We start from the raw sequence: 13,937 nt of genomic DNA on the forward strand, positions 1-13,937 counted from the left end.
TTGTTACATGAGTTGGTATAGCACAGAGTGATACAGACGTAGCGTGCTAACGTTACCTCTACTGGGCATAAGAATGATCAACACGTCTTCAGAGGGTTTTCTGTTTTTGGTTCCGCAATAGAAATGTAACGACTAATTAGTTACTTTCCATAGCAAGTAACGTTGCAAGTTACTTTTAAATGGCAGTGACGTTGTAAAGTAACGAGTTATTTTTAAAAGTAACGTTCCCCAACACTGGTTGTGAGTTAGTTGTAAGAGTGCACTGTTTTAATCATACAGTATGTTAATTCTACTAGGATATAAGTTGTAGCCTGTTAGTAGACAATCATCTTTAGACATTTGTTCTTAATTCTTGACAGAGCATGAGAAAAATCCAAATAGCGCTGTTTTCTGGCTCCATTCATAAAGGAGACCCCTAATAGGCTGGTAGTGACGTGAAGCAGTGACAGTAAGGGAACTTGCCTTGGCCTTCTGCAGGGGCGCCATCCGGCAGCACAGCACGGCAGAGCAGTTCTTGCACACCTCCATGAAGAGCTTCTCGTGCCCCCGCAGTGCCAGAGACAGGCTGGCCCCGTCCACCACCAGGCCATGTTGGATCACATGGTCCTCTTTGATCCTACACACACACACACACACACACACACAGAGGAGAGCAAGTATAACTATACAGCCTTAGCATGGAGGTCCTCACAACACAGGGTGTACACACGCACTACAGTGCATCTCACAAATGGGCCATCACTGGGAGGGTTATGCATCATTTCCGAACATAATCAACCTATTTTAAATGGAATTTAATAAAAACATTAAATGGTCTTGATTTCTCATAACCATATCCATCATTTGTCACCCAGCACGGGTGATATGTGGGAGGATTCGTGTCGTGACTAACTCTACAAAAAAATTCAGTTAAAGTGCTATGGCAACTCTTCTCCGCTTTCCAAACTGAGTCACCTGCAGCACATGCCTAATGATAATCTCTCCCCAGGGGACCTGCACCGAGACTCCTCCTTCACCATTAATAAGCCAAGGACCATTGAAAAAAGGACTATCAGTGGTGATACAGAACAGAAGGTTCCAGAGCTGCTCTGACAACATTCTGACCTGTTCACACTACACAGTGATTCTCTACATTGGAGCACTGACCTTAACACTAAATATGACATTAATCTCTGACTTCTATACTTATTTATTGCACCCAGACTTGTAGATTACCCTGAATACATCAACCTGCTGATGAGGGCATGTGGACAAGTCAACCCAGGACACAACATGGATCACAGACATAGTGAGTGACGTAAAGAGCATGGGGAAACATGGTGGTAGAGTAAAAGTGTCCTACCTCCTTGCCAGTTGTCGGAGCTGCTCGGCACACTCGTTGTCAGACTTCTGCTGCACCAGCTCCAGGATGTTCATGGTGCGGTGGAAGTGGCCGCAGGAGAGGCTGACACTGACCGCCGTCTCGTGCTTGTCCCCGGTCAGCACCCACACCTTGATCCCGGCCAGGCGCAGCGCCTCAATGGTCTCCTGGACCTTCTCCTGCAGCCTGGGGACACAGACATAACACCAGTCACAGCACGTTAGCCTCTCTGCCATATAAAGACCGAAAAAGGTAGAACCAGAAGTGGTTCATTTACGTTAAACAGTAGGGAGGGTTTCTGTGAGTGTACGCGCACTGATTGCAGTACAAGTAACAGAGTTTGTTTCTTTTTCTACCTACCTCAATTTTCATCCTTTCACCACAGGTGGCAAACAACTTACAGCTTATAATTGCACAATTAACATAACCTGTCTGATTAGCCTCAATGCTGCTGTAGCAAATTTGCACACATCCATAATCCATTGGAGTGTGTTGAGAGACCATCCTCCTGAAGTAAACGTGTATGTACACACCCCTTCAAATTAGTGGATTTGGCCATTTCAGCCACACCAGTTGCTGATAGGTGTATAAAATCAAGCACACAGCCATGCAATCTCCATAGACAAACATTGGCAGTAGAATGGCCCGTACTGAAGAGCTCAATGACTTTCAACATGGCAACGTCATAAGATGATACCTTTCCAAAAAGTCAGTTCGTTAAATTTCTGCCCTGCTAGAGCTGACCCGGTCAACTGTAAGTGCTGTTATTGTGAAGTGAAAACGTCTAGGAGCAACAACAGCTCAACCGCGAAGTGGTAGGCCACACAAGCTAACAGAACGGGAACGCCGTTTTCCAATTGTTTTCTATGAGATACCCTTATTATTTGGAACCTGGTTGCAGTTCCTATGGCTTCCACTAAATGTCAACAGTCTTTAGAAATTGTTTGATTTTTTTCTTTTGAGAAATGAAGTAGTTGTCCTATACATTGTAAGTGTCACTCCAGGTGGACTCTACTGTTTTGGTGCGTGTGAACTGGAGCGTGCTTCATGTTGTTTTTATCCGGTATTAGAATCAGTTTATTCCATCTTAAATTTGATCGATTATTTACGTTTTAGGATACCCGAGGTTGAATTAGGAACGTTGTTTGAAATGTTTGGACCAAGTTTACAGGTAACTTATTAGATACTTTGTAGGCATGTTGGGCGAGTTGAAACCGGTGTATTTCTGAATCAAACGCGGCAAATAAAATTGACATTTTTGGGGACATAAAGAAGAACATTATCAAACAAAAGGACCATTTGTGATGTTTCTGGGACATTTTGGAGTGCCAACAGAAGATCTTCAAAGGTAAGGCATTAATTATATCGCTATTTCTGACTTTTGTGGCGCACCTGCCTGGTTGAAATATGATTTTCATGTGTTTGTATGCGGGGCGCTGTCCTCAGATAATCGCGTGGTTTGCTTTTGCCGTAAAGCCTTTTTGAAATCTGACACAGCGGCTGGATTAACAAGAAGTTACACTATTTGGATGTATAACATATTTTCAAGAATGTTACATTTTTGAATTTCGTGCTCTGCAATTTCACCGGATGTTGGCCAGGTGGGACGCTACCATCCCACCTGCCCATAAGAAGTTATAAGGCTAATTGATCATTAGAAAACCCTTTTGCAATTATGTTAGCACAGCTGAAAACTGTTCCATGCGAGAAATTGCCAAGAAACTGAAGATCTCGTACAACGCTGTGTACTACTCCCTTCACAGAACAGCGCAAACTGGCCCTAACCAGAATAGAAAGGAGTGGGAGGCTCCGGTGCACAACTGAGCAAGAGGACAAGTAAATTAGAGTGACTAGTTTGAGAAACAGAGGCCTCACAAATCCTCAACTGGCAGCTTCATTAAATAGTACCCGCGAAACACCTGTCTCAACGTCAACAGTGAAGAGGCGACTCCGGGATGTTGGCCTTCTAGGCAGAGTTCCTCTGTACTGTGTCTGTGTTCTTCTGCCCATCTTAATCTTTTATTGGCCAGTCTGAGATATGGCTTTTTCTTTGCAACTCTGCCTAGAAGGCCAGCATCCCGGAGTCGCCTCTTCACTTCACGTTGAGACTGGTGTTTCGCTAGAGCCAGTTTCCGCTGTTCTGTGAAGGGAGTAGTACACATCGTGGTTCGAGATCTTCAGTTTCTTGGCAATTTCTCGCATGGAAAAGCCTTCATTTCTCAGAACAAGAATAGACTGACAAGTTTCAGAAGAAAGTGCTTTGTTTCTGGCCATTTTGAGCCTGTAATCGAATACACAAATGCTGATGCTCCAGATACAACTAGTCTAAAAAAAGGCCACTTTTATTGCTTCTTTAATCAGAACAACCGTTTTCAGCTGTGCTAACATAACTGCAAAAGGGTTTTCTAATGATCAATTAGCCTTTTAAAATGATAAACTTGGATTAGCTAACACAACATGCCATTGGAACACGAGTGATGGTCGCTGATAATGGGCCTCTGTACGCCTATGTAGGTATTACATTAAAAAAAAAAAAAAATCTGCCGTTTCCAGCTATAATAGTCATTTACAACATAAAAAAATGTCTACACTGTATTTCTGATAAATTTGATGTTATTTTAATGGACACATTTTTTTTGCTTTTCTTTCAAAAACAAGGACATTTCTAAGTGACCCCAAACTTTTGAACGGTAGTGTAAGCATTTTGCTACACCCACGATAAGATCTGCAAAATGTGTATGCAACCAATAACATTTTATTTGAATATTCAGCCCTAATGTTGGAAACAATTCATCCAGAGTCACATTTATTTATTTATTTCCCAAGCTATAGCATACACTATGATACATACGGCAGGTTTTTAAAGGACCAAAGCGTTTGCTTTGTGTTTTAATTTTTGCCATGGAAAAAAATATTGCTATACTGGTATCGTCACAGCCCTAGCTGAGGCATTCCATGTAAGAAATGTAGTAATCAGCGTAGAGGTGAATAGTCGATACTATCCACGTCTACGATACTGGTATCGTTACAGCCCTATTAAGCATGTTGTTCAAAAGCGGCACTGCAGTATGAATAGAGATGATGTTGCGATAGAAATGTTAAAGTTAGGTGGTAAAAGCCAGACTGATTAAGAGGCTAAAGAAAGGGTGCTTAAGATTGAACATATCCTCAATAATGTAGAGGCTCGTTCCTTTTTTGGGGGTGAGCAGAGCAGCATTCTCTGAGCGAGAAGTTCTATAAGCACCTTGTTCGCCGGAGGGGGAATTAATTAGAGGAGAGAGAAAGAAAGAGGAGACTGGGCTGCGTAACAGGCAGATGGTGTGGTCTGTCTGGGTCTCACTACAGAGCAAGCACACACACACACTCAAACATCAACAGAGTCTCTCCTGGATCTCTGCTTCACCAACAATGATGAGACAGCCTATAGGGAGGTCAGAGACCTGGCAGTGTGGTGCCAGGACAACAACTTCTCCCTCAGCGTAAGCAAGACAAAGGAGCTGATCGTGGACTACATGAAAAGGAGGGCCAAACATGCCCCCATTCACATCGACGGGGCTGTAGTGGAGCGGGTCAAGAGTTTCAAGTTCCTTGGTGTCCTCACCACCAACAAACTATCATGGTACAAACACACCAAGACAGTCGTAAAGAGGGACGGCCAACACCTTTCCCCCTCAGGAGACTGAAAAGATTTGGCATGGGTCCCCGGATCCTCAAAAGGTTCTACAGCTGCACCACCGAGAGCATCCTGACTGGTTGCATCAATGCCTGGTATGGCAACTGCTCAGCATCCGACTAAGGTCACTACAGAGGGTACTGTGTACTGCCCAGTACATCACTGGGGCCAAGCTTCCTGCCATCCAGGACCTATATACTAGGTGGTATCAGAGGAAGGCCCCAAAAATTGTCAAAGACTCCAGTCACCCATGTCATACTGTTCTCTTTGCTACCACATGGCAAACGGTACCGGAGCGCCAAGTCTAGGTCCAAAAGGCTCCGTAACAATTTCTACCCCCAAGCCATAACATTGCTGAACAATTAATCAAATGGCCACTGGATTATTTACACTGCTGCTACTTGCTGTTTATTATCTATACATAGTCACTTTACCCCTACCTACAAATTACCTTGACTAACCTGTACCCCCGAACATTAACTTGGTACCGGTACCCCCTGTATATAGCCTCGTTATTGTTATTTTATTGTGTTACTTATTATTTTATTACTTTAGTTTATTTAGTAAATCATTTCTTGAACTGCATTGATGGTTAAGGGCTTGTAAGTACGGTAAGGTCTATTTTTTTTATTTAACTAGGCAAGTCAGTTAAGAACAAATTCTTATTTACAATGACAGCCTACACCGGCCAAACTCGGACAACGCTGGGCCAATTACGCACCGCCCTATAGGACTCCCAATCACGGCCAGTTGTGATATAGTCTGGATTCGAACCAGGTTATCTGTAGTGACGCCTTTAGCACTGAGATGCAATGTCTTAGACCACTGCGCCACTTGGGAGCCCCAAGTCTACACCTGTTGTTTTGGGCGCAAGTGACAAATAAACTGTGATTTGATTTTCAGTGTCTCCATGGCCACTGTTCAGCATGTGTGACTGACAGGGAGCTACACCAGAAGCCTTAAGATGCACTCAAAACCAACCCAGATGCAGGTGGCAGTTGAGCCTTTGTTACATTATTGGAGCATGCGTACGCCCAATCACATTTATTTTGACAGGCCCCTCAACAACACAATCACATAAAACGAGCTTGAATGTTGGATCCCGATCCTTTCTAAAGACATGCCTCTAACCAGTCTTAACAGAGCCTAGATCCCAAAATTCAGAGCACCATCTCATTCCAGCAGCATGCATGCAATGCCTTTATGCTCAGCAGCACACTAGGTGACTGATGTATGACACATTGCAGGGCTGCATGCAGAAAGGCATGAGTCATGTTTGATTGGCTAAGTGCATTAGGCTCAGGAGGACTAAGCCCCCTGCCCAGGGAGGCTCCTGCTGCACGGAGGTGATGAGTCACAATGATCTGTTAAGGTAAACAATCTGTGGAAAAGGAGCAGAGGAGGAAGTGATGTGCCTCTAGTGCCATGTTAAACCATTTTTCGATTCCATTGTATTTCATTTGTGAATTCATGCAGCATATCTTGACAGGCATATCATTTGACCTCATCAGTGCATTTGTTACGATAATAATCCATATAAAGTACAGTAATTAGTTAAATTAGGAGGCACGTGTGAAAGTAAAAGCATTGTTGAAATACTATAAAAGACAGATAATGTGAAATCGAATGAGAGGCTAATTTTGCTCTGTTGGAAGATTTGGCACACGCTGCATTTCACAGAGAGCGCGTTTTTAGAGACGCACGACTCGTTCATTCTTTAGAACAGCAATGTTGGCCTATAAGCCTACAGGAGGGAGCTGTTGAGGATGGATGGCTCATTGGTGAGTGTTGCCTACTTATTTCAAGTACACTGACACTAGCACTTCTATTTCAGTCTCGGAGAAGTTCATATTTTTTTCGTAGCTTTTTTTGCTTGCAATGTATTTCATGGTACAGCGTTGTATATTACACACAGGCTTTAAAGGGATGATTCTGACTATTATTGGTTAATTAGGGACGTTTAGAAATGCAAATAGCCAAAGTCCTGCATGAGCACTGAGGTTAAGAACAATTGGTATTTATATCAATGGTTCTCTCGTACTGGTGTACGAATTACTTTTTCTACGCATACGAACATTCTAAATTCCGTTCGAAAGTAGTATTTTAGAAGTTTCTACACAATATTGATAAATGATGCCTCAGGTGTGCAAAGCCCTTAGAGACTTAACCAGAAAGACTCACAGCTGTAATCACTGGCAAAGGTGATTCTAACATGTATTGACTCAGGGGTGTGAATACTTATGTAAAAATAGATATTTCTGCATTTCAAAAATCGAAAAACATGTTTTCATTTTGTCATTATGGGGTATTGTGTGTAGATGGATGAGAAAAAAATTGATTTAATCCATTTTGAATTCAGGCTGTAACAACAAAATAGGGAATAAGTCAAGAGGTGTGAATACATTCTGAAGGCACTGTATATGTTAAACTCTACTGATCGATTGTTCAAATAGCCCAACCCTTTCAGATAACATTGCTTGGTTTCACAATGAGCTAACCCATGACCAGACATACACCACAGTGTTGTTGACATACTTGTCTTCCACCCCAGTGGCTCCCAGCAGCTCCAGGTCCTTCTCTATGAAGCTAAAGACTTCGGCCAGCCTCTCCTCTCTCTGCTGCAGGGCCGTGCGAGCCTTGTGGAGCCGCTGGTCCACCTCCTCATACTCCTCCACACTGAAGTGTCTGCAGGCCACCACCAATGTCCGCAGGCCCTTCTGGAGAGGGGGAAGAAAGAGGGAAAAGAGAAAGAAATGAGAAGCTGTCAGGGACTGGCTCTATATCAAATAACCACACACCTGCCAGTCACAAATCAAAAACAATCTCTCAGTAGATCCTGATGTCTGGATAAATTGACCGTTAAGATGCAAGATTTATTGATTTTGATGGGGGAGTCTGGGGGAAAAGAACCAAAAGTCATCTTTACACTGCAATATTATTTTATTTTTATTTTTTATTATTAAATATGCCATCGAGAGCCCACGCATGGAAAAATGTGGGGACTTTTTTCAGAGAAGTGTGAAATGTATCTCCAATCTTGTGGAATGAAAATGTGGTATGTGAGGGTGTCCATGTGTGCGTGAGCATCCAAGTACCCATGTGTTCATTTCAGACAGGAAGTGTCCCAGCAGCACTGGTGCGCTCTTCAGTACAGATAATAAAAGATAGCATTCAGCATAGCAAAAATCTGCTGCACATAAGGGCTGGAAATAGTTCCTAGTCTAATATGATTTGATGTGGTATACTCACCAAGGCAAATTCATCTACATGTACTCTTGTTTTGTTGATTTCTCCACTTGTAGTAAAAGGAAGAATAGCGGACTCCGCTCCCTTTGTAAATAGTACTTTTTCCCCTACAGCAATAGACCAAATATATTGCAAATGAGTTGTCATAATCAGTCTTGGCCTGATATGAAATACAGGGAAATTGACATTACAGGACTAAATCAAAAGGTGGGTAACATCTATCTAATTACATGCCATTTTAGCAGATGCTTTTATTCCAAAGTGACTTACAATCATAAGTGCATACATTTTTTTGCGTATGGGTGGTCCCGGTAATCAAACCCACTATCCTGACGTTGCAAGAGTCATGTTCTACCAACTGAGCTACAGAGGACCTCATGTAATGAAATGCTAATACAACGTTTATGAATGAGCCATTCAAGTCTAATATGGAGAGAAATCACTGTACCTGTGGGTGTCTGTAATATGACACTCATTCTCCTTCTGTTTGCATCAAACTCTAGTACATGGAGCAGTTTAAACCTGTGGGACAAGGGAATTACAGGCATTACATCACTTGTTATGCACAGTACAGGTTCATCATCTACATAAAATGCCATGGACTCTTCAATCAAACAAAATTATACTTACTTTTCTGGCTTTCCAAATGTTTTTATTTCCATAGTTTCTCCGTGGCTACCAATGAAGATTACCCCCATCCTGCAATTAAATGTGATCATGTGACATTTCTAACCATAAATACTAACATGTAGACTGTTGCCCATAAATGACCCTAACTGTAATGCATGGTCAGCTGGGTCTGGAATGTGCTGAACATTGAAAACCATTTGTCTCAATAAATGTTCATTTGTCTGAGTGCTTGTATGTCCAAAAAGACCTGGGAGACCAGCACTGGTCATATATCTATAGATATTAATTTTATTCACCAACAACAGTACAAATGGGTTGAACAGCACATCATGACAGCTATCCTCCTGGGTACCTTTTCGTGGCTTCCACCAGTGCTTTCTCGTCCGGCGAGGAGGCATAGTACTCCATCTGGGAGGAGAAGCCGTTTGCGTGGGAGAAGGGATCCCCCAGGCCGTCGCCTGGCTGCTCATAGCTGATCTGCACTGTGTGACACAGCGACACTGCCTTTAAGAACAGCAACTCCTCCCGACTCTGAGAAGTGACAGACAGAGAGACAAACAGACAGACATGAGTACAGTACCTAGAGTCATCAAACCACTGACGGTCCAAAGCCATGAGGACAGTCAATGAACACAAGTATAACACATGGGTAGAAATGCAGACATAAACTGTATATTTCATGAATGGACAGACAGTGAATGGATAAATACTGTCACAAGTCACTTGGGCAATATGTGAGGTTTTAATGGTGTTTACCAGAGGAGGCACAGATCGGTCAGGCGAGTCATCCGTCATTCCCTCAGGTATAAGCTTTCCATTGATTTCCTGATATTTGATACCGTTGATTGAACATTCACGGAACAGCATCTCGTTCTCCGTCAGGGTGCCGGTTTTATCCGTAAATACGTATTCTACCTAGAACAGAAATAAACAGAGGCTGATCATTACAAACTAACTCAGCTATGACGTTGAGACCTACAGCGAAGTGCTTGGTGCCCGTACCTGTCCCAGCTCCTCGTTCAGATCGGATGTGTTGACCTGAGCCATCTGGTCGCTCTCCTCGTGATAGAGGTCCAAGTCCCAGCCAATGAAAAACGAGCCCAAGAACTTCTGCATCTCCACAGTGACGTAGAGCGAGATGGGGATGATGAAGTTGTAGAGGACCAGAAATGCCAGGAAATCAGAGATGAACTTCAGGATCTGTCAACAAGGAAGTGGGTGGTAGAGGGACACACGAAAAATGGCTTGAGACCTCATTGGAAAGCGAACAGAGGTTTTAGGAGAGCACCTTTCGTATGGACTGTCAGGGTGAGAGGCACTTTCTCTTATATCCTGTCACAATACGTTGAGTCATACCCACTGCTACTGTGTGGGAAGCCACACCAAGAGATATTAAAAATGTAATACATCTTCCCACCTCCTTCACCACATTATCCCCAAAACCACAAACTATTTGCAAATAAGTATCCAAGAATCCTATGACATCTAAGATCCTCTGTTTTAGACCAAGACGTATCAGCGTGAATAAAGTCTCAGACAGTGACTGACCTGGCTGCTGTTTCTCTCCTGCTCTGTCTTCTGGTTGTAGAAGGGCTCGTCCCATTTGTTCTCAGCCTGCCAGGCGTACTTCAGGATGGTGCTGAGGATCGCCTCAAACAGCAGGATGCCCAGGTATATGAGCAGAAAGGTGTTCATGGACCTGAGGGAAAAACAGCACAGATACACACAGTCTGATGTACATAGAGATGAACCTGAAACCTGAGAAGAGGAAACTCAGAAGTGTTCAGAGTTGTTGTAGAGGTGCAGAATGTCCTAATGCGCACTTCTCCACTGCAGAGCGCTTCTGGGATTTGCACTTGTAGTTCAGGGCCATCTTGGACTCCATCCCAGTGTAAACTGCCACACCTGCAAATCAAGAGTGGAACTCTACTGAACCCTGCATAGACAACAACCAACTGGGCAACTGAGTTCAACAGAGGATAACTGAGGACAGACAACAATATGGATGGCAACATTGAGAGCCAGAAGCCACTTACCAAAAATTTCTTTGGTATTTTTTAATCTTGCTCCTCGAAGCAGTAGGTTTTCTGGTCCAAGGGGTCTAATGAGGCAGAGACAAATGGTGAACGATACAACAAAATAACTTCCCCCCCCAACAGCAAATAGAAACAATTTGTGCCATTCCATCCATGCAACCCAGATAAAAACTAGAATCTCACCTTACAATCTCTTCTCCTTGTTGTGTTACAGTTATTCGCCCGACAAACCTGAAAGTAGAAGCATTTCTGCTGAGTGGGGAGAGTAACAGAGTAACTGCAACACCAACAGTCCTGTCATTCAACCCTAAAAAAATACCTCCATTCCGGCCAGTAGAAATGTGAATGTGAGAAATAATAAACAGTCCTGTTCAGTTCCGGGGCCAGTAGAAATGTGAATGTGAGAAATAATAAACAGTCCTGTTCAGTTCCGGGGCCAGTAGAAATGTGAATGTGAGAAATAATAAACAGTCCTGTTCAGTTCCGGGGCCAGTAGAAATGTGAATGTGAGAAATAATAAACAGTCCTGTTCAGTTCCGGGGCCAGTGAAAGAAGAGCTCCGCGTTCTGACTGGCGAGTGAGCGCAGGGTGACTGTACCTTACCTATACAGATCTGCATCTGGCTGCTGACACTCCAGCACAGCATGTAGGGCCTCCAGCCTGGACACCGACTGAGATACCAACGTCTCCGGCACAGAGTAGTGAGTCTACAGGACCACAGAGAGCGTAGGGATACAATCAAGGAGGGACAAATATATCACTTTTATAGAATATAAGTATACTTTTTACAGTGAGACAGTAAGCCTTAAAAGCAAAGAAATAGCAGTGTACATTATAATGATTTAGAAAGGAATGCAGCCTTACAGTGCCACAGCGCCAGCCTTTGTCTACTGGTGAACAGGTTAAAGAGGCCACGAGGCTTGTTAGGTTTACATTTATAATTTAACTGAATCACTCTGACTGCTTGAGAGGCAAAATCCAATCTGGTGCCAAAACCCCCTCAGTGAGAAAGCGATTCCATCCCCCATTGCATTCTAATGTCATTAGTGCAAACAGCCATAAAATACAAGTAGCTGGAACTGAAGGCTGATGACAGAGAGGCTGCACACTAAGATTGCACAAGAAAAAACGGACAAAAAATATATTTCACAAAATAAAAAAATAATTGATAAATAAATAAACTGTTATATGGCATAAGCATTTTGATTAGAAGCAGATAATTAGATATATTGCCTCTGGCAAAAACATGAGACGTCTCAGACTGCACAAGTACTATCATGGAAATTAAATAAAAGTTTTCCCTTGTGAAAGGGGGGGAAAGCTAATTCATTTAGGGTTCAGAGAGAGAAAGAAAGCGAGAGTGGGGACGGAAGATTAAAAGCCCAACCTTTAGATTAGTCTCTCCGTCCAGGCTGGTGGTGGTGATGTGACATGTCCCCTCAGCTCGGTCTGATGATAAGAGGACCAGGTCCACTGGGAACGTCTCATCTTTGGCCACCCGGACTATGTCCCCCACCTGAACAGACAGCACAGACAGACATGTCACAACAGATGAATGACGAGCAAAACTCTCCCATGATATCCACGACCTCAGAATCCAATATTTTCTGAAGACTGGACAGTCTAGTTCAATAGTGAATACCATCATGCACTGGTTTAAAAAGAGCAAACATTTCCCCATGTGAAAACTGCTACATTGCATCTGCAGAACTGTGAAAGAAAAACAAACTAAAATAGCACTTGAATACACGTATTCTTCTGGCAGTTTAAAGCTAGAATCCTTAATGGTGAAACTGCCACGTCTGTTTGCGATATTACAACAAAGAAGTTACTGCAAACAAACAGTTTTTTCCCCTCGGACATCATTGCCCGTGCGATACAAGAGCACAATATGTACTGCAATTATTTTTACCATGCTGCGCAACGCTCCTCAGCTCGGCAACAAAAATGGTGGTGGGGTGTGGTGTTTCCCATACTGCGGATTCCATCTTTAATGTATGATTTAATTTACCTTGTGAATTATTACAGTACATGAATGAAGAGTACTGATATTTAAACATTGGCTAGCTACCTCTAACATTTTTTAACTGGGAACAAATCCTCTTATTCAATAACTACCCGGTGAAGACATTTCACACGGAATAGTGAGTACCAACATTTAAACAAAGAATGTAACGCCTGAGACTGTGGGTGGTACATTGATTTTACATTCCTGGCTTTCTGACAAATCTTTAACACAGTGGTACAAAGCACCAGCCAAAAGTGGGAGTTACATGAAATGTAGCCGTTTATCTGAAATGTGGGTGTAGGGTATGCTAAGTGTTAGGATGGTGTGCTGTTCAAGGCAGGACTCATTATGACACCACGGTGACTCACTCGGATGTTCTTTGAGCGGGTCTGCACAAGACTGCCACTGCGCACCACAAACACAGGCGCCCCGTTCACCTCGTTGTCCGCCTTGTGCCTCAGCCAGTCCTCATAGCCCTGAGTGATGGAGGAAGGGATGAGATTTAACCATCTAGACATTCTGACATCCAGAAAAAGTACAGTATGTTTGATAAGTGACCACATTCAATTTCTTGGATCTACTGTTGATAAGAAAAGAGGAATTAAACCTGTTGCTGCTCTCACCTGTTTGATGGCAGTTACTGTGATGACAAAGAACAGAGGAAGTCCGCTGGTGACAGGGGAAGTGGGGGTGTCTATCATTAGCTGCAAAATAAAGATATTTTGTCAAAGGAGACAACAGTTGGCAATAGTATAACTTCCTAATTTAACCTAAAATCACACTGGCCATTCGTAAGCTGAAGCCATTCTTATTGCAGAAAATGCTTCATGAATATTGTACTAAGTATAACGAAACAACAAATTTAGAATTGGACACAATGGCGGCCACAGAAAGCAAAGTGTGGCTTCTAAGAGTAGCCTGATGAATACCGAAGGTTAGCTGTTAGGGACCTCTGGGCACAGTATGCTCAAGATCACACAGCAA

At 43.0% G+C, this 13,937-nt stretch overlaps 1 protein-coding gene across 5 annotated transcripts in view; it reads right to left on the minus strand.

Annotated features, from left to right (window-relative positions):
* Positions 1-13,937, minus strand: part of LOC106613933 (phospholipid-transporting ATPase IF) — a 35,343-nt gene that overhangs the window by 15,465 nt on the left and 5,941 nt on the right. For all 5 annotated transcript variants that reach the window (XM_014216772.2, XM_014216767.2, XM_014216769.2 and 2 more), the window contains exons 4-20: positions 13,577-13,657; positions 13,322-13,429; positions 12,333-12,461; positions 11,549-11,652; positions 11,129-11,176; positions 10,946-11,010; positions 10,733-10,814; positions 10,458-10,608; positions 9,912-10,109; positions 9,666-9,824; positions 9,262-9,440; positions 8,910-8,978; positions 8,728-8,801; positions 8,283-8,386; positions 7,569-7,750; positions 1,343-1,546; positions 463-616 (exon numbers count right to left, since the gene is read on the minus strand). In XM_014216772.2, coding sequence (XP_014072247.1) covers positions 463-616; positions 1,343-1,546; positions 7,569-7,750; positions 8,283-8,386; positions 8,728-8,801; positions 8,910-8,978; positions 9,262-9,440; positions 9,666-9,824; positions 9,912-10,109; positions 10,458-10,608; positions 10,733-10,814; positions 10,946-11,010; positions 11,129-11,176; positions 11,549-11,652; positions 12,333-12,461; positions 13,322-13,429; positions 13,577-13,657 — 2,091 coding nt within the window. The remainder of the gene's footprint in view (positions 1-462; positions 617-1,342; positions 1,547-7,568; positions 7,751-8,282; positions 8,387-8,727; positions 8,802-8,909; positions 8,979-9,261; positions 9,441-9,665; positions 9,825-9,911; positions 10,110-10,457; positions 10,609-10,732; positions 10,815-10,945; positions 11,011-11,128; positions 11,177-11,548; positions 11,653-12,332; positions 12,462-13,321; positions 13,430-13,576; positions 13,658-13,937) is intronic.

This window comes from Salmo salar, chromosome ssa10, assembly GCF_905237065.1.
Source record: "Salmo salar chromosome ssa10, Ssal_v3.1, whole genome shotgun sequence".
Classification (NCBI taxonomy): Eukaryota; Metazoa; Chordata; class Actinopteri; order Salmoniformes; family Salmonidae; genus Salmo; species Salmo salar.